The sequence below is a fragment of the Mesoplodon bidens genome, assembly GCF_964165515.1.
Source record: "Mesoplodon bidens genome assembly, chromosome: 12".
In the NCBI taxonomy this organism is placed as follows: domain Eukaryota; kingdom Metazoa; phylum Chordata; class Mammalia; order Artiodactyla; family Ziphiidae; genus Mesoplodon; species Mesoplodon bidens.
The window spans coordinates 15,065,217-15,086,250 of NC_138168.1; the positions used below are offsets into that span (position 1 = coordinate 15,065,217).

Below are 21,034 nucleotides of genomic sequence, written 5' to 3' on the forward strand. Positions count from 1 at the left end.
TCCCAAATATGACAATGGCTTAAAGGCATTTCCATACTGGAGAATGATGTCAGCTACATGAATCAGTCAATGCTAGTCACAAGAAATATAAAACAAAAAAGCATAAAAACTCTACAGTAAATTCAAGGTCATTTTACTGGTCATATAAATGCCATGATTTAAGTGTTGGATTCTCTGACACTTTTAGTGCCTCTGTTCCTTCTAATTCAGAAAGATTTGCAGGAGAAACTCCTCTGTTTGATTAAAAAAAATCTTAAAAATGCATTCAGGCAATCTAGCTGAACTAACCTTAAATATTTATCCAAAACTGACTAGACTAGACTAGATTTTGTACTGTGTACTATTTTCACGGAAAAGGGTGTTTCAAGCAGGACAGTACCTGGAAAATGCATCTGTACCTATTTGAAAACATTTTGATAACTAAATGAATGTTCTATCAGGTAAACAAAGAGACTTTTATCTTTGGTGAACTAATGTGTATTGTACTTATGGAGAACAACTTGAAGTTTTAAAAAAGCAAGTCTACAAGGACCTTAATTCCAAAAAAGGAGAAAGCATAAAAACAAACAAAAGACAGAATCTTGATCTGGCTATTGCATGCTGAAATTAAAATTTTCTGTGCCAAAAGTAGCATTTACAACACTGGCCAATAATAGTCTTGGTGTCTTTCTTGCCTTGTGATTAAGACTGAAGAAAAATAACTGTTAGAAGATTCAGATATTTACTATTTAAACTCCTTAAGCTGACTGACTGTTTGTGGAGAACGAGTCACTTATTTGAGGTACCAATTTAATTTAAAATTTCTTTTTAGATAATAAAATCATTATACCTGAATTCTTCCAATATCAATCATGTTTTAAACTTATGTAGGACCAGTAAATACAATTTTTAAACAAACCCGTCTAGAATAATTAAATATTTAATACCAATTTTGGCACAGTTAAAATCTAGATTTCAAAATGTCCTCTTTTTATAATACTCTGCCATAGATCTTTCACCTTGACATCAGACAGAGGGTTAAAAAGTATCAGGGGTGTAGCAAAGAATTGGTATGTGAATAGTCCTGGAATATTTAGGAGACTTTAAGGAAACCTGGTATCATGTTGTGAAATAAAAAAGAGTGGCAAGAAACATCTCCAAAAATAAGGTGAGGTGACCACAGTAGGCTAAAAGGTTGTCTTCTGAAAGGATCCTGCCAGGCACCACCAAAGTTATCCCGACCAGATCCTGCTGGGGCTGCTCTAAAATCTCCTGAAAAAGCTATCAACCCTTTTCCTGTGGACAGATTCCTGGATGAGACCAGAGTTCAAAGAGGTCCGCAGGGCGTGTCTCTCTCCTGTCCCTCCCCTAGGGGCAGTGATTCAGTTCATCTCAGCAGCAGCCACTGAGGGCTTCTCTGCTGGTCCCCGCTCCGAAGGCAGCTGGCAATGTCACTGCGAAAGTTGGTGCCAGATTTAGAGATTGCTGGGGAAGAGCATGGAGCATTGCTTGGCAGTGCTGCAATTTAGAGGAAGCTTCAGGAGAGAGCTGCACTGTTTGAAACAGGCTCTGTATTTAGCTACAGACCGCAAAGCTTCACCTTTTAAGAAGACAGCTTTACCTCCAGTTTTTCTTCCTGACTTCCCAATTCCAGAAGATCATTTTAAGCAAAGAAAAGAAATAAGGTTACATTCTTGTAATTTTTTGAGATTGTTAGCTTGCGAGGAGAGAAGTTTCTTAAATGTTCTGGTTATTTTCTGAATCTAATATCGACTATTGTTTCTATTGATTCACATCTGTATGAATGGCTTTTTTTTTTTTTTTTGCGGTTCGCGGGCCTCTCACTGTTGTGGCCTCTCCCGTTGGAGAGCACAGGCTCCGGATGCGCAGGCTCACGGGCCCAGCTGCTCCGCGGCATGTGGGATCTTCCCGGACCGGGGCACGAACCCGTGTCCCCTGCATCGGCAGGCGGACTCTCAACCACTGCGCCACCAGGGAAGCCCTGAATGGCTTTTTAATTACATGAAACTTCATATAATTTCACCATTAACTGAACAAGAGTGTTGTCAATTTCATGTGTCTAATACTAATTCACAGAAGCACCGTGAATGACTACACACTATTAAAATATTATTTAACCTCTCTGATAGCAAGGGAAATGAACAAAAATGGTTTCATTTGCTATATGTTGAAGGGAAAATATGGACTTCGGTCCCAAATTTCAGTCCTAATGATTTTCTATCGGAATTCTCTAACACCTAAAGGATCTTTCACTTAGTCTCAAAATTGTCACAGCTTTTACTCTTTTTTGTATCAGATTTGGGGGTCACATAAGCTGTCCCAGACAGCATTTCACATACATGATATGAAAAAAATGTAACAGTATTTCTTCGGCATGAATAAGAGAAAAGAAGGAAAGGGAAATCATACACCAGCCACATCCACCCATGCCTTCACCGAAGATACTTCATCATAGCCTCGTGCCATCCACGTCAAGGCAGAAAATAAAAACTTAACTCATGACCTCTTATTTCTTTTATTAATTTTAGAACTTTATTTCAAACATACTCAACTTCCTGTCACCAGTTTAACACTGTTGCAAGCTGGGACCCTGGGGTCTGAAAAGAGAGAGAGGTGCGATTTGCCCTTCCATGCAGCCAGGCACTCCGAAGAATTTGGGGTAACAGTAAGCCATGGCTGGATGCTACCTGGCAGACATGCCAGAGTTTACCAATCTCTGCCATGAGCTCTCTGTGTCTTAATTTGTTCACTGACACCATTGTACTAATCTGATTTCATGCTTTTGTTAATCTCCTGTATGGAGTTGGAGAACCACGCATGCAGATTAAGATGGTAGAAATATTCATGACATAATTGCAATTATGCTCCAATCAGGAAAACCTAATCTGGAGTGAGATATAAGACATATTCTCCTGCCTAAGAGATGAGATGACTATGGAGTGAAGGGAGCCCGGTGATTTCTGGGGAAAAGTATAGAGGGCTTTATATGGTCCTTCCGTGGGTCCTGTCCACGCTCCTATTTAAAGGCACTCTCTGTGCTTCCTACCCTCTGTTCCGATTAAAATCCAGCTTTATTGCGGTAGCTTTAGCCATCCTCCCACTTCCAGACACACATTCTATCTTATTAAAAACAAAACAAACAAACAAAATCTTTAAATGTATTTCTTTTGAAAGCTTCAATTCAGCCCGACCAAGATAAAGCTCTTAGCAACCCACCTCGCTCTCCCTTTAACCCAACTTCCCTCCGAGCAAGGACGAGAACCCTAACGCTCCCCACCCTGGGCAACTCGCTCACTTTCTAAAATCTATTCTTCACGACACACTGTGGCCTCTCACCAAGGCTGCTGCACACCCCAAGGAGAAAACTCTAAAACATCACTTAGTGCTGTGCCCTTATATGTCATCAGTTCTGTCTTTCTTTTGGTGCTGCAGTCAGAGCCACTAAAAAAAAAATCTCTCCACTTGTTTTATGCCCCCATGTGACCCAGGTGGTCTCAGAGGAGAGTCAACTCTCTACCACTCACCACAGGCTTCATTTCTTGGAAGTCGTATGCCCGGGACCCTCTCTCAATTTTCCTCCACTTGAAACTTTCGCTTTCTTAATCAAGACCCCGTTAAGTTCTGAAGTCTCCTATCACCCACTCCCCCATCTTCAAAACCCACTGAAGTCCCTGCTCTTCAGGGGGCTGTACAATGTACCTTCTTCCATGGTCATGAGTGCTACCTAAATTCCCTGTAGATCAAGCTGGGAGATTCATGCAACTCTCCATCTGAACTTTTTTATATGCAATACGACCTCTTTTCAAATTGCTCTCTAGTTATTTCACCACTACTGGCCTCATTTATTTTTTAAAATGACTTGGGAAGAATATTGGTTTTAGATGAGATAGCTAAGGAGGCTTGTCTACTTCATATAGTGACTGTCATGTGTTTGTAAATAAGTTTGTTTATCTGTATTTTTACAAAAACAATAAGACAAAATGAGACATTGACAGAAAAAAATGGTGGAAGGGAGAAACAGAAAGAAAGAAAAAACTGTTCATGTTTATTTAAAGCATTTGCTACAAAATCACTTCCCAAGTTTGGATGAAACTTCTGGGACCTCCTCTGGCAGAGCCTGGCTCTCCTGCCAGTGCTGGAGAAAGAGAAAAGATGAGCTTGGCCCTGTTACTGATGTACAGAGCAGCCCTAGGATCCTCACATACCGATACAACAAAATTATCCATTTAAGTACTTTACTTTTTCCCTTCCTTTCAGTGAAGGTGTTTTATTGTAGCTTATTTTGTACTACCATCTTGTTATTTTACCCCTCTGACATCAAGCTGTCTGACTGTCTTAGAGCCAGGCACAGCCAGAGACAGGAGAGATGTGAAGAATGGACAGGCACCAGGAAAGTGGTTTCCTAGCAACAGGAACTATTTCAAAGCTTTCATAACTCTTGTGCAGTTAGAATTTCCATAGCAATGTGGAGAATAGTAAATAGTGGCTATGTCACTATGTGCCTGTTGCAAATGAATTCTTCTCAAGAAATGATGGCTAAATGAAGGGAACACCTATATTTGTTCTGTTAGATCCTGTCTCATTATGTATGACACATATTAGTTTCCAAGGTCTAGGTTTGTTGCTGAAAGTAATATGTTGTGATAAATCAGATGGTTTAATTTTTAAAAATATTCTTATTCCCTCTTGGTGTTTCCACTTCTGTCAGTGACATCTGCTAAAGCAATTCAAAAGAGAAAGGGGCTTCAAAGAAGTCCCTGTACTTCAAGAATACACATTTTATGAAACTGAAATATTAAGATATCAGCTCTGGAGGTCACAACAAACTGCTAGTCAAAGAATCAATTTGCTTTTTTAGAAAAGTGAAATATAATTGAGTTGAGATGGTAGTAGGGTGATCCTTTCTCCTTCTCCTCCTGACTTGAAATAATTTAGGTTTTCTAATTCGACCCACTTAAAGCAAAGCCACTTTTAAAATGGATGAAGCCCCACACACATCACATTCAAAATGCCACAGTTACAGTATTTCATTTCTTTCTTCCTTAAACTGCAAGGCTCTCTTCCCTTCTGTGCAGACCCACCTGCTTCACAGAAGACTGTAAAAGTCAATATGGGTAAAGCCTTTTTTTGTTGTCTTATCTTTGACTTTTTTTTAAACATCTTTATTGGTGTAAAATTGCTTTACAGTGGTGTGTTAGTTTCTGCTGTATAACAAAGTGAATCAGCTATATGTATACATATATCCCCATATCCCCTCCCTCTTGCGTCTCCCTCCCACCCTCCCTATCCCACCCCTCTAGGTGGTCACAAAGCACCAAGCTGATCTCCCTGTGCTATGCAGATGCTTCCCACTAGCTATCTATTTTACATTTGGTAGTGTATATATGTTCATGCCAGTCTCTCACTTCTTCCCAGCTTACCCTTCCCCTTCCCCGTGTCCTCAGGTCCATTCTCTACATCTGCATCTTTATTCCTGTCCTGTCCCTAGGTTCCTCAGAACCATTTTTTAAAAATTAGATTCCATATATTTGTGTCAGCATATGGTATTTGTTTTTCTCTTTCTGACTTCCTTCACTCTGCATGACAGACTCTAAGTCCATCCACCTCACTATAAGTAACTCAATTTCGTTTCTTTTTGTGGCTGAGTAATATTCCATTGCATATATGTGCCACAGCTTCTTTATCCATTCCTCTGTCGATGGACACTTAGGTTGCTTCCAAAGCCTTTTGAATTCATATTGGATGATTCATTAAAGACTACAAACAACCATATTATGTTAGTAGGTATCAAAAATACACAGAAACAGAAATATGTTTATCTCTACACAGACCCTTTCTAAATTGAAGGGAATATTCCTTACATTGCTTATATACTTTTAAGAAAGTAAAAGACCAGGGAATTCCTTGGCAGTCTAGTGGTTAGGACTCTGCGCGTTCACTGCCGAGGGCCCGGGTTCAATCCCTGGTTTGGGAAATAAGATCCCACAAGCTGTGTGGCACAGGCAAATAAATAAATAAATAAACATTTAAAAAATAAACATTTAGCTTAGGTGTTGGCATACAGCAAGAACACCATAAATATTAAACAAATAAAAAAGAAAGAAAGAAAGAAAAAGTCCATATAAATTATCTTGAATTATTGTGACAAAAATATTTTAAAGTGAAGAAAGCAGTAGAAATAAAACTGTATTCCTAGCATCTCCTATGGGATTATCAAGTAGATTACTAGATTTGAGTCATTATACAATATTTTACAGGTAGCTATTGCGTCTATTTGATTTGTTCTATTTTTTTTTTTTTTTTTTTTTTTTTTTGCGGTTCGCGGGCCTCTCGCTGTTGTGGCCTCTCCCGCTTTAGAGCACGGGCTCCAGATGCGGATGCGCAGGCTCAGCGGCCATGGCTCACGGGCCCAGCCGCTCCACGGCATGTGGGATCTTCCCGGACCGGTGCACGAACCTGTGTCCCCTGCATTGGCAGGCGGACTCTCAACCACTGCGCCACCAGGGAAGCCCTGCTTTGGTCTATTTTTATGAAATGTTTGTTCACAGGATATAGCAAGGATATGGAAAGATGCCTTATTCTCCTGGACTGTGGTTAATGCTAGGGCAGTGTGATCACAGGTAACATGAGATAGACCCATTGCTAGTGTTGGGCAACACACATTTAGAAGGTCAGAAAGAATTTCTGTGAATTCAGTGAGACATCCTTATGATGTGGTCTTTGGGATTTGCAAAATTTAAACAGGGTTTTTTTGGTTTTTCAGTAACAATTTCCACTGAGGAATTCTGAAAGAGACTTGCCTGTAACTGAAATCTGCTCTGTGTATTTATAGCACTGTTACAGGGTATTTTTAAGGGTCAATGAAAAAATATTAGATATGCAAGTTTCCATTTCAGTGTTGGAATGAGAGACATGACACTCTGCTATTAATTTATCATCTATAAAATTATTCAATTTGAACTAATCATTGAAAATGCAATAATAACAGTGCCAATATCCATAGTCTTATTCCCAATTAATACAGAAAATATATATTTAGACGCCTATTTAACAGAAGCATTTATTATATGATTTAATTACCCTTAAATCATGTTTTTAATAATTATTAGTCCAATTAGCAAGTATGGGAAAGTTCTGATGGAACTGAATTTTTGTGCCAAATATTTTTCTTCATGCAAGCAGCACAACTTTGATAATCAGCCAACAAAATATCTGTCACATTAAAACCTGAATATTTTGATCATAGCCCAAGGCTTTTTAGAGAGCTTATTTCTGAAGAAAAAGAGAGGCTTATTTAGAGTTGGGACATTTTTTTCCTCTTTAACACCTAAAGTATTAATCTCTTCTGAAAATCTCATGCAGATAAATCATGGATCTTGCTTACAGCCCACACTATTCATCCTTAATCGTCAATCAAAAATGTACCATGGGTCTACACACTTTGAACAATTTTGTTACATAAACATATTAGAGATAACGTTAACATATTAGACATAACATTAACACAGAAGACTCTCAGGATAGTTATGGTTGGAGAAGAACATAGCTCAATTTCTTTTTTAACTTTTAAGCAACTTTGGTCTATAAAAAATTCAACACTTGGAAGATTTTTAATGCTGATATTCTAGGTAGAAATTTGTGATGTCTTGGTAACGAAGACCTAGATCAGATTTTTTAAATGATGAAATCCCCCCTTCCCCTTGCAATGTGAAATCATTCTTCTGTTTTCATTGTTTTTCATCATACGATGTTCTTGGAATACACATGTGGGTTTATTGCTGACATCTATATTATACTAAAGTGGCTCAGAAATACTGTTCTCCTCATCTGGTAAATGAGGTAAAAACCTTTGCTGACCTTCACTCATCGCTGTGAAAGCTATAAGATGTGTACTCAGATGCGCATGTGTCTTTTTGCAATGTGCACATCATAATAAAGTTCTCAAACAAGCTAGATAATGTGAAATGACAGTGGAGACCATCTTCTCAAAATTACTAGCATGGCACTGGGTCACTGTGTGTTTTGGTCACCACCGTCCCCAGAGTAAATGCTCAAATGATTCATAAACCTTGTAAACACTGCATTGGTGCTTGCAAGCACTCGGAATCATTGTTGCACCAGTTGGAAAACAATATTTTATCCCTAAACAACTCAAGTCTGCACCCCATCACTGATCTTGATGGATTTGGTGCAGGTTAGTGTCTCATGAAGGATGACTTCTTTCCTTCACTGCTGCCAAAACACCTACCCAGGACCTGCAGAAACGCTGTGATTATAGACCTACAGCCCTTGGGGACAATTACTGCCCAATCACGCTCCACTGTGTCTATTTTTTGTATTTTCTGAGCATTGACATCCATATCAAAATCATCCCCTTTGAGTAACCTTAACCGCACCTTAGTACAGAGACAAAAGAACCCCTCGTTCATCTTCAACATTTCCTTTCTAAAACAAAGTCTGTTAAGTATGAAGAATGGGGTTATGCTGTGTGTAGAAGCATGAGTTAAGGAACAGGTTTAAGAAATACCATCACAATTACATTTTAGGTACACCGCCCACCCTCTTATCTACACCTATGATTGCATCATAGTCTCTCTTGAACCCACTGTCCCTGGCTCTTGGCACCTCTGGTTGCGTTTTCCCTTGCATCACCCCATCTGTTTTAATCTGTCACTTTCAGGGTCCAGGGAGCCCCCTTGAACTTTGCTTTAGCATTTCTCGTTAGTGTTGACTCCCAAATGACTGTCTTTAGAGGAGACCAGCTTTAACCTGAAGATCAAGTTATTAAAAGAAAAGATCCTATTTGTTAACATGGAAAATACTCTTCTAAGTATCATTCTTCTCTCTTGCAGAATGATCTTTCTCACCTCTCTCCGAAGAATGCAGTGGACCATGACGATCACAAAGCCTTGCAATGAATCAAACACAGCAAAAAGTATTTGAAACAAGATGGAGCGTTTGTCTGTCATGGCCAGAACTGCAGACATCCACGTCAGAGCCAGAAGGGGCAACACCACACAGGAGCTCCAAAGAGACGCCCTGTTGGAACACAGAGGAAGCGACATTACGTAGCTGCATGTACGTATGCCCCAGGCGATAACCAAACCCCAGTTCAACAAAGCATTCTTGTAGGTGGCACCAAGGCATTAACTTGGAAACCACAAAGCAGATAACATTTGATAGTTTTATTTATTTTTTGATAAACAATCCCACAATCGTTACAAAAGCCATTGCAAACTATAGATATTTAAGTATGCTCTTAGCTCTAATATTAGCAAACATGATGTTTTTTTCCATCGTAGCATTTTCTCACATGCACGGTAAAAGATTTGTCACAAGAAGATGTAAATGATTGGGACTAACATGGCGTTACTGGCGGTGGTGGCTGACAAAGCTGTTGTTGAAACTACTCCACACTTGGCACATTTGAGCGTCAAACCGCTATGAGGCTCACTCATCTGACTGCAAACAAACAGAACACCCACAAAAAGAACAAAATATTGAATTGTCACCAAAAAAAAAGTTGCCACTGCAAGTTAGCTTTTAAATACGATTTCATGCAGAAAAGTATATTTATCAAAGAAGAACGCTCTCGGTCGTGTTAAAGATGCATTTACACTACACATTATTTTTGTAACATTCACCGCTTAATAATATGGGTCTTTGTTACATGCGAAGCATATTTCCATAATTTACACCATAACTGGCCCTTATGTCTACAGATCAAAGTTGCCCAATACACTGAGTTAAACAAAAGCATGTGTTTGTGTAGACATACAGTGAAAACCCTTTATTCAGACCCTTGATAATCAAACAGGTAAGGATTCCTAGCTTCAAAGATTTTCAATGTCACTTACAGAAGACACGTAATATCAATTAAAACCTTCTGAAATGTACACATGTATCTCAGAAGTCCAATATAGGGAGATACATATTTTAGGCTTTTAGTCATTTGTGGAAGATGTAGTTTTATCTCAACATATTCATATTTGGAAATTTCTTATAGCATCAATGTACTATCTACATTTTAGGATGATCTGAATATAGGGGCTGATGAAATTTGATGAAATATTAGTTGATAATAAAAAGAGTGATAGTTTTCTGTTTAATAAAACACATTTAACATAGTCACCAAGTTCAAAATATTCTTTCTGCACATTTTGTCATAGACTCCAATAGCTTTTAAATGGTCTATTCAAGTCTAGAGGATATTGGAGGTAAATTCAGATTCAATCTGTTATCTCATAGAAGCAAAGTCACACTACGTAGAAAAACTTGACACATTTTTCTTTAGAAAAAAATGTCCTTTGAAAATGACTGGTTTTTAGAACCCTATCATTTTAGGAAAAACCAAAAAGAATTACTTGAATCAAATTTCAAAACACTTTGAAATAATTTTCTGTGGTCTCTTGTCCATTCCCATGTGATGTTTATGTCTAAAATATAGGTTTGCCCAGTAGGTTTTTCAAAAAAATAATATTGTGGTGGGCCTGTATTACTATGTGTAAAATAAAAATGGCAGAACAGAGAAAGTCATAAGGGGCTCCTAATTCAGAAAGTCTGGTTTCTTTCAAAGAGGTGTCTTCACTGCTGAATTGCACTTGGATGTGATGATAAATCTGAAAGCTATTAAGTAAATTGATCCATAGATCCCCTGAGAAAAATCAAAGCTCTCAGAGTTAGATATGGGTATGGAGAATATGATTCTAAACCATTCACTTTACTGTTTCAACCCAGGGCATATGTACTAGACACAGGTGTCCAGACTTTTCCAAATAAGAAGTAATAACAGTCTACCCAGTTTGGTTCATGAGTGCCCCAATGGCCGGTGTGTGTGAAACTGCTCCCAGGAGAATGCCTAGACAAGTGGTCTCCACAATATATACTTTAAAATAGTAGGTGAGAAAGTTTCGTTGCAGAAAAAAAAAGAGAAAATAAAATATTTTACTTGAGATGTTCTAAAAAGACACGTCATTGTATCTTGTTTTCATTCTTACCAACTATCATTTTATATAAGATGTGTTGATATTTACAATAAATTCCTCCTTGGTAAATACACCTTATGTATTAGAAAAAGTTAATCTAGTTTGGGTATTACAAAACTTGTCAAACTATTGTACTATTATTTAAATATTCATTCACTCATTCCTTTATAAATCTTTATTGAGCATAATCTATACGCCTGGCAGTTTCTAATAATTGATGATAAAAAGAAGAAAGGGAATAGATAGAAGAAGTAGATAAAATGGGAGGAGGAACATCTTGGTACCATATTTGACTCTAAATAAATAATAATGTTTCAAAAGAAACACACACACACACACACACACACACACACACACACATATATATATATATATATATATATATATATATATATATATAAACAACTTGAAACGGTCAATATTTACAATTAGGGAGATCAATTGTTAAGTTAATGAACTATCTTCCTGCTCAATGTTTCTTTAGATAATTCTGATGATTTGTTCTTCACTGAAGTCTTTATCACTGGCCCCACTGCTTCTCTGTGAACTAAAAATTAGCTGCAAATACTCATATATTCTAAAAAATGACATTCAATCACACTTTGGAATAGAGAGCAAATTTCAATCTTTAAGTTAAAATAAGATTTTCTACTATAGAAAAAAAATTTAAGCCTAGAGTCATTAATTTGTTAATAGTCTTTTTCTGCTTTGGACAGTAACCAGCATTCTGATTCTACAACTTGTATTAACATCATTTCTATTTCTCCAGCAGTGGCCTTTGTACCAGAAAAAAAAAAAAAAAAAAAAAAAAACTGACTCAGTTTTTCCAGTAAAACAGGTGTAACTTCTAATGATATTTTTACAAGTAAAGGTTTAAAAATTATTATGTAGATTGAAATGGATAATTTGTAAATTCATAATATGACAATGCTGTCATTTCCCCTAAACCTATATTATCTCTTACAAAGAGCTATGTGAATCAAACTGGATGTTACATATAAAATAATCAAATGAGAGAAAAATTCTGACTGAGTTTAATAATTCCTTAGCATTAAGCTCATTCTGATAATCTCGTTTCTTTTTCTGACTTCAGTGTCATGAATGGTGGAATGATGGATGCTTGATTGACAGAAGTTCAGGGTCCTTTGCAAGCAAACTGTCCAGCTTGGTTTCTTCATTTCACCCATCATAACAATAGCCACCAACTGCTGAGTGAGTGCTCGCTATTTGCTAGAAATTCTAATGAAAGTTTTTTACACATTGTATTTCATAGCCTCTATTATGAGGTGAGAGTTATTATCCCCATTTTACCGCTGAGAAGACTGAGCTGCAGAAAGATGAAATAACATGCCCAAAGACACACACAGTTAGGAAATTGCAGAAATAAATACTGAGCGTGGCTTGCTCTTTTATTTTAAAGCTTTATCCTAACAACTAACCCACTCCACCCCCCAATTAAAAACAATAATTATACAAGTCTACACCACTAGTGGCAGAACTGAGTTTCTATATCCAGTACCCAATATCAACAATTTATTCTAACTTGATTAATCTAGACAAGAAATAACTGAAGTAGCTATTGCTCCAATTCTAACCATACGTCAGGCTAATGAGTAATAGTGTGACATTTTCAAGTTCACATGGTATAGAAAGCTCAGTGTCTGTACAAGTTCAAGTCTGCCTATTTCAAGTTGCTTTAGAGATCCATCTGAAGTGAAGACACTCTCCAGATAGGAAGTGATTCCCCCTCAGAAAGGGGCCTCCAATGATGTTTTCATTCATCACTGCAAGTTCTAATGCTTGATATGAATGATATCCAAGTTTATACTGAAAGCCATTAAAATTAGTCTTTTACTAGGAAAAAAATGCCTGGACTATCTTGTCTTATAAATCATTACATAGATTATAAATATGCAAAGGACTTGAAATTCCCACCAGTCAGTGATAAAATACTATGCCTATTCAATAATAAATAAATTATTAAAAAATGAGAACAATTAAGGGTTAAGTTTTAAATGAAAGTACAGTCAAACAGAAAGGAGAAAGCTATAAACTTTTTATAAAAAATGATACAAAGGGAAATTCCAAGGCATTAATATTTCATTCAAGTTTTTACAAATTTATATGAGCTAACAATATAACCTTAAAAAGCTGTTATCAACCTGCTCATGAAATGTTATTAAATCATTAGCTATGGTGATATTACAATGACCGTAAAATTAAAGGACATGATTTTCAAAATTTTATAAGTGGTTAAAATGTGCAAGTGACAATTATGAGTAACTCTTTGTAGCAAGTTATAGTGAACATGTCATAAAAATGAATACATATGATAAGAATAGTATTTCAGAAGTGATTATTTCAAGTGAAGACTTTTTCTGATATATACAATGAATCAAAGAAAATGTAATATTTTGCCCTCCTAAGGTTCGCTTGTCCTGATTCTCTTGTGTCCCATACTGAAATTATGTTCAATCTACTCTCCTGTCCTTTGTGACTAAAACTAGGAGGTCTTTGGAAACCCTCACCCAAGGACAAGCATTTCAAGGCTAGCCTCAATATTTAATCTTATCTTACAAAGAGGCAATATGCACAAACAAATCCAGATTTTCTTAATGGTCTTTTTAATTATTTTCAAATTTTGGTCACAGCTCTTTAGGAATAGCCCATTGGAAACTTGAATGGCAGAATCTACCATACACACCAGTTTGTCAAGAACAAAATTCAATGCACAGTCAAATGCAGTCGGTGACCTGGGATTGGAGTATGGGACGCACTGGTAAAGACCCTTTGAAATCCACCAGTTGCAGCTTACCCGGCTCTGTGTTTCAGCTTTCTATCTAGGATCCCATCTCTTGAAACAAGTTTATTAAATACCAAAATGCCAATCACCATGTTGACCTGTCAAATAGAAACAAAGGTTGGCCTTTCAATGATATTGAAGGGAATCAGGTCCCTGATTTTTCCTGAAAACCCACTTTTATCCATTCACAGCCTCGGCAGAATTATATAGTCACAATGGTAGTGACAGGAAGCACTTCTCAAATATTTTACAAGTGTGTAAAGGAAAACGGGACACTTTAACAGTGGTGTTAGTGTCTGTCTCTTAAAGGATTCTCATGAGTTGGAAAGGTGTGTGACCTTAATGTTTTAAAGTGCATTAAGCATATTTAATTTCCATGCTTTGCAGCTTACACTGAGGAAATTAACATTCAACTGCCGAACTTTTAAATTGCCATACTATGCCAAGCTGGCGTTCTTCTCTCTGAGTCATCCTTGAATAAAATAAATCGGTTAATGAGTTTTACCCTATGCCTGGGAATCAAAAGTCTTTGTCTTGCAGTGTGCAACTAGGGTGAGCCCTGGCATCCAAAGGTGCTAAGGATTTGTCGTTGCTCCCAGCTGGGAGAAGAGAAAGCCTCAATTCTGCATAGTGTGCAGCTATTTCTCCCATGAGGTGGGGAGCATTTTAATGCATCATGCTTTTCTAGACAAAGGAGGAAGCCTATTCAACTCAGCAGCATCCTTTAAGATGTACACTAACACTAATTTTTACAATGTGCTCTGTTGAACACTTCTCAGCATTTTCTAAGACTCTCTCATCCACTCAAAAGGTCTTCTGCATAATACAGCTGAAATGAAATCACACATATTTGTCTTTCTCAAGTCAAATTGTAAAAAGCTGTAGAGATTGCTGTGGTCTATTTTTCTTTAAAGATTTATTTATTATGTATGTATTTATTTAATTTAGTTTTGGCTGCGTCGGGTCTTGGTTGCAGCATGCGGGATCTTACGGGATCTTCCACGAGGCATGCAGAATCTTTCATTGCCGCGGGCAGGTTTTCTCTCCCTAGTTGTGGCACGCAGGCTCCAGGTTGCATGGGCTCTGTAGTTGTGGCACGCGGGCTCTCTTGTTGAGGCGCGAGAGCTCAGTAGTTGTGGCACACGGGCTTAGTTGCCCCAAGGCATGTGGAATCTTAGCTCCCTGACGTGGGATCGAACCCACGTCCCCTGCATTGTAAGGTGGATTCTTTAGCACTGGACCAACAGGGAAGCCCCACTGTGGTCTATATGTAGCAGCTTTACTCTAAGTGATCCCGGTTCTCTAACCTACCAGTGCTTCCTGATAAAGGAATCAAGTACAATGCTGGAACCAAGATAGATAATCAAGGAAAAATATTTTCTCCTTTTTCCCTTCCTGCCCCTCACCCTCCATGGTCAAAAGAATCTTGGTGCGACCCCCAATGCAAATGGTGAAGCCTTTACACTGAAACTAGTAGTTCACAAAATTTCTGTTTTAAATGAAGCAGGATGACCAGTTAATAAAAAAAAGAAACTTCCACTTCTCCAATATGCTTTGGGCAGATGGAACATAAAGCTGAAATCTGCTGAATTACTGGTGTAAGGAAGATCCAAAGCACCCGTTAGGTAAGGACTTAGGTGTCACTCTTCATAGCTTCTTTACAAGATACCATTTGATCAAGAGAAAGAGGTACTCATCTTTGTACGTCTATTATTTGAACTAAAAAAAAAAGTGTATTCCATGGATTCTATTAATCTACAATTTAATCATGAGGGAATTCATCACCACTCCAAAGAACTTTTATCTTTCAATTATACACATACTTTTTGTTTCATCATTTTAGGGTTATAGGTATGTTAACCTAGTAGCCAAGGGAAATAATTCAATTGATTAAATAAAAATTTAATGCAGCAGACAAAAATGTGTGCAATAGTTCCATTTTCCCTATGCTCTTCTAACCCTCATGCCTAGATTTTCTTTTTCTTGTGAATCACAAACAGTTCCTGCTCTCTGTTATAATTTAGAGGCAGAAGAACAAGCTTTAAAGGAAGAAAAGTCATGCAGAGGTATTAAGATAGATATCACTAGCTTCCAATTTATTGAATGAATCGTTCAAGAAACCAAAGGGTAAATTTTCAATTAGAAATCTAATTGTACAGCAAAATGGATCTTCGTATTTAATTCAGATTGTTTCTCTTCTAACATTTTTCAAAGATTTATTAGGCAAGAAAGATTTGTAATCAATAAATTCAGAGAGAGAGAAAGAAAGGCAGATTAGTGGGAAATTTTCATGTTCCTATAAACAAACATGTAAAGGAATTATTTTCTGATTCAGAAAAGAAAAATTTGTAAACCTTATGCATAACATATGGCAGGGGTTCTCAACTGGGGCCGGGGCAGGGGGGAGATTTTTGCCCCCAGACAACATTGAGAAATGTCTGGAGACATTTTCTGATTGTTAACAACTGAAGGGTATTATTGGTATTTAGTAGGTAGATGCCAGGTGTGCTGATAAATACACAGGACAGCCTCACAACAAAGAAATGTCCAGCTCAAAATGTCTGCAGCACGGAGACTAAGAAACTTTGACCCACAAACATATATTTTCTTGTTGCTATTTGGTATCAGCCACAGTTATTATTAAGAGATCTCAATAACAATGTAGCTCATACAGAGTAGTGTGAAGCTGAAATAATAATGATGAAATTCTATACATTAATGAGGAAGAATTTACCGAAACTTAAACTTCGTCACAAATGTGAAATTCCTGTAAGAGAAATCCCACACTCCCACGTTTAATATTCTTCAGCCTTCAAAATAAGCATATTTTAGCATAATAAAGGACTGAATAGCAGTCAACATTCAAATTTAAGCAAAGATTCATTGAACTTTAAACTTTCTACACAATACAGAAGTGTCTCTCTAATGGAAACGAGGTAGCCTTCCTTTGCTAAGAAAACAAACTAAGTTGATTTCGGTGTTTACCAGGACAACAGCAGCTGCGGGTCCCACAAAAGCGTAGAGCAGTCCTCCTTCAAGGGAGAGCCAGCAGCTGAAAATAACATCAGATAAAAACTAACAAAAATTAGTGATAAGGGTTAAACCACTAAAGTGTGATACAAATAACTTGGAATTTTAGCATATTTCAAAGGTTTGTAGTTTAAAATAATAGCACAGAAGATGTGGAAAAAAGCTAAAATTAGTGCATTTTGTGAGTAAGAAATACTGCATACCTCTCACAGAAAAGACGCTTTGATTATAAGGTCTTACTCTTGGGCAGTTAAAACATTTTAGACAAATTACTCTTGCAGTGAGATTTTTATACTGACTTTCAGTACAAAGGTGATCATTAAGTTTTGTAAAATGCTGCTTTACATCCATTATGGAATTTTTCAAATATACTTTGAAGCAAGAACAGCGTGTTTTTAGAGTCTCATATGTGCCATTTACCTGTTCTTCTTTGAGGCCATTGAGGTAGTGGGAGACATTGGTTTAGAAGCCATCATTGCAAAGAACGGATAATCTACATTTTGCATGTTTTTTTTCCTCTTAATTTTACTTTTTCCTAGACTACTAAAAAATCACTGAAGATAAGCTTTTGAATAAAAATAAATACAGCTGTGTTTGTTTCAATTACTAGATTCACCAAGAGATGCAGGTTTGCATTGATAGAGACATGGTAACCACTTAGGTATAAACACTCATTCTCACATAGCAGAGGGCCGTCAAGAGGTCTTCTTGAGGCAGAGTCATGCCCACCATTTCACGCACTTGTCTTTGACCTCTGACCCTTTCCATTTATTTCTCAGTCCCCAGAATCAGCAGACTGCCTCCAAAATGACCAACAATCAACAACTAACAATAACTGTTCTCTCTCTCTCTTCTAATAACTTTTCTATATTGGTTGTGGTGGTGGTTACATGACTTACACATTTGTTAAAACTCACAGAATTATATACACTTAATAAAGTGAATGTTACTATGTAAATCAGTGTATGCGTGTGTGCATGCATGTGCGTGTGTGTGTGTGGATTCGAAGTCTGCATCTAGTTATTGCTCCTTGGCCATAACAGCGGATAGATAAAAGTCTACTTTCCCACTTTGAGGTCGACGATTTAATATCTATTTTAAAAATAAAATACCTGGAGAAAAAGCCCTTAGTCTGATAGAACGCTTCAGTTTGGTGTCTCTGAGACTGCCACTCAATTTCTACTGCATTTTTGTGTAAATTCGTCTTCAAACTGATACATTCCTCATCATATTGCATTCATTGTTAATCATACACTCCTTGAAAGTTGGAACTGTGCCATCTATAATCCTACTCTTTCCATGTCCCCAACATGGTGCCTTTCAAAAAGAGTCATGCTACTCTGAAAAGCAATAGCTTAAAGGTAATGGTGCTGTACTAGGACTGCTTTACAGCATATATTACCAGGGAGGTTTTCCGTACTGTAGATTGCATAAGAAAAGCAAGTGCTCTGATGACATGAGTTCTTGCAATTCTTTGGATGTTTCTTTCGGGTGGCAGGTGAAGTGGTGTCTTTTGGCACACTCTCCAATTGGATGTACCCACAGGAGGGCCTCATTAGTAATGATCCCTATCTCAAACCTGAGCACAGTTAAACAGGACATCTCTCTTTAAGACGTATGTATGCCTCTAATAAGATGCACATCTCTTTCCTCATTTCTCTACTCTCTCCTCAACTTGAAAGAGCAGATGAAGTAAAATATAAAAGTGCATTGTTTCACATTTGGAATATTAAATGTAGTCTTGACTTATAAATTCTCTCATAGAATGTTACAAGTATTCCAGCTCTGATTAGGGTAGGCTGATGCCACATCCCTTTTTCTCCCTTCTAATTTCTTCCATAGCCCAGGAATTTTCTAGTTTGGAGTCTATTGATTCCCTGACCTACAGGTTTCAATATGCATTACCCTAACATAGCAACAAAACTTGAACTAACGTGACATAATTTGGTGACTACAAGTATATACCATCATCTGTGAAATCAGAAGCTCACATTGGAATCATATTCTAAAATGTAAACATGTCAAGATTTATCCAGTTCTTTAAAAAAGGTACTGAGATTGAACATGCAAAGTAAATACTGAAATAGTTTAGAAATTAAGGACGCTGGTCTTACAAATAAATGGGAGACTGAAACAAGAATTCTGAATAGTTCTGCAGCATTTAATGTCTACCTTTTGTGCATTTAAGCCACTTACATCATTCCTAAGTAATATGACATACCATTGTTAATGACTCAGTGATAAAGTGCAAGCCATCAGCAGTGCCAGCCAAGACTAATGAAGCATATTTGATGACTTACTTAATTATAAACAAGATTTATCACCATGGACAGACTTACTAGTCATCAGTGCCATATCCTTTTGTCCTGGTGAAGCCTACTGATGTGGCCACCACTAATGCTGGTAAACCTGCAAGAAAAGCATTGTCACACTTTACATTCAGCTACAACCACTGTGCACACTGGCTCAAGCAAAGCCAGAACAAACTTGGAGTGCTGAAATCAGAGGAACTACCCGCAGATGAATCACTTCATAAAGTATGCTTCCATTACAAAATTTCTTCCAAGTACAAAAACATGAGTACGCCAGCTGGGTTTTTAAGTCAGCGCATCTCTCTGATGTTGCTAGGTTACCACCGCATTTGACATGGGTTTAAAGGAAACTCATAACAGAGATTTAGTATATCTTTTTTTTTTCCCTAAGGGTTTACACTCTTATAAAGGAAATTTATATTTATAAAATCAGAAAGGCAAAAAAAAGGATGTTCTGGTGTGATTGAATATCACAGAAATGGGACATTCAGTTGGCCTTATATTGATCCACAACAAGTTGTACTCATAATAAGATAGAAAAAATAAATCACTTAATTCTTTATGATTTACTTATAATAACAAGAATGTAGGAACAGGGTTAAGGGCTCGAGGAGTTGAGTTTTAGGCTTCCTGCTCATCCTTTAACAATCCTAAACAAAGTTCAGGGAATTTATGCCAGTTTTTCTTCATGAACCTCTAGGTAGGTATCACTCCGGGCAACACTTTGTCCCTCTTGGCATTCAAGTGCCTGCATTCCTTCACCAATTCCGACCTGACACCTTTTAGTTTATGTTTCTATGAATCATGCTTACCTTGCTCAAGTTCAATGGAAACTCCCTGTGTTCGGCGAATGGGGTTCAGTCTAAGCTAATGGTTTATCCAGTCATGCCTTTTTTTCAGGAAGACCATGTTTGTGTTTTCAGGTTGAAAAATCCATCATCTAATCATCTTCTTGTGTCCCCTCCATCCATCTTCTTTCTTCCTATTATTTTTCCTTATTCTCTTCTGGGAATCTTCAAATGGCATCACATTCTTTCATGAGGTTTAAATGGTGGGAACTGTAAAGAGCACCTCTGAGGGACACACCATGTTCTTTTAAACAAATGCTGGTCTCTCTCTCTCTCTGCATATATATGATATTATATGTATGTGTATATGTATATATCTCTCTGTATATATACATATATGTGTATATACACATATATATGTACATATATATATTTGTAACTATATGTATGTATGTAATTATATGTACAATGTCTCATCCTCCCCCTTTCTTGTCCTCCTTCTTCTCCTCCTTTTTCATATAGTTGACCTTTTTGATTGACCAGACCGAGTTTGTTAGAAAAAAATTCTCTTCTGGGTCCTAGCTGAAGAGCTAATAGTCTTCATTCCATACAATTTAGATTAAAAAATTTTCTAAATTATTATGTTGCACTTTGCTGTCATGAAACTCATATGCCACTATTCTGCCCACTCCCAGACCTCCTGACAGTCTAGAACCATTGGTTTAGCTTTTTTGCTACCCAGAGGAGTTTAATATTAGCAGTCATCCTGGAGACCAGCTGTGCACCCTTCTCCTCAATATCATCTTTGGTAATGGTATTAAATAAGGTAGTTAAGGTTCCTGAAAATTGCTACTTTTTATACTTCAAGGAAAGTCTTCATTTCCCTGCATACTATAGTTCTTGGACCTAATCATTTCCTGATTCAACTTTAGAAGGACTTTAACATGAAATCCAGGCAAAAATTTTAAGAAACTGTAAGTACATTACATTCTCCAATCTCTTCTTAGTGGTTTTCCCATTTCCCTGTGCAGACATGACATCCCCTAGCTGAAACGGATGGATAATCTTCGTGTTCTTGGTCCTATTTTTTCCAGCATGAATTATTCTGGTATGGTA

General features: G+C 37.3%; 1 protein-coding gene across 1 annotated transcript in view; it reads right to left on the reverse strand.

Moving 5' to 3' along the window:
* ADGRB3 (adhesion G protein-coupled receptor B3) overlaps positions 1–21,034 on the reverse strand; it is a gene marked incomplete at both ends in the record, with an annotated part of 792,585 nt that overhangs the window by 35,323 nt on the left and 736,228 nt on the right. Inside the window, 5 exons of the mRNA XM_081251355.1 lie at positions 8,868–9,039; positions 9,364–9,462; positions 13,801–13,886; positions 16,774–16,840; positions 19,158–19,227. Of these exons, the coding sequence (XP_081107481.1) occupies positions 8,868–9,039; positions 9,364–9,462; positions 13,801–13,886; positions 16,774–16,840; positions 19,158–19,227 (494 nt within the window). The remainder of the gene's footprint in view (positions 1–8,867; positions 9,040–9,363; positions 9,463–13,800; positions 13,887–16,773; positions 16,841–19,157; positions 19,228–21,034) is intronic.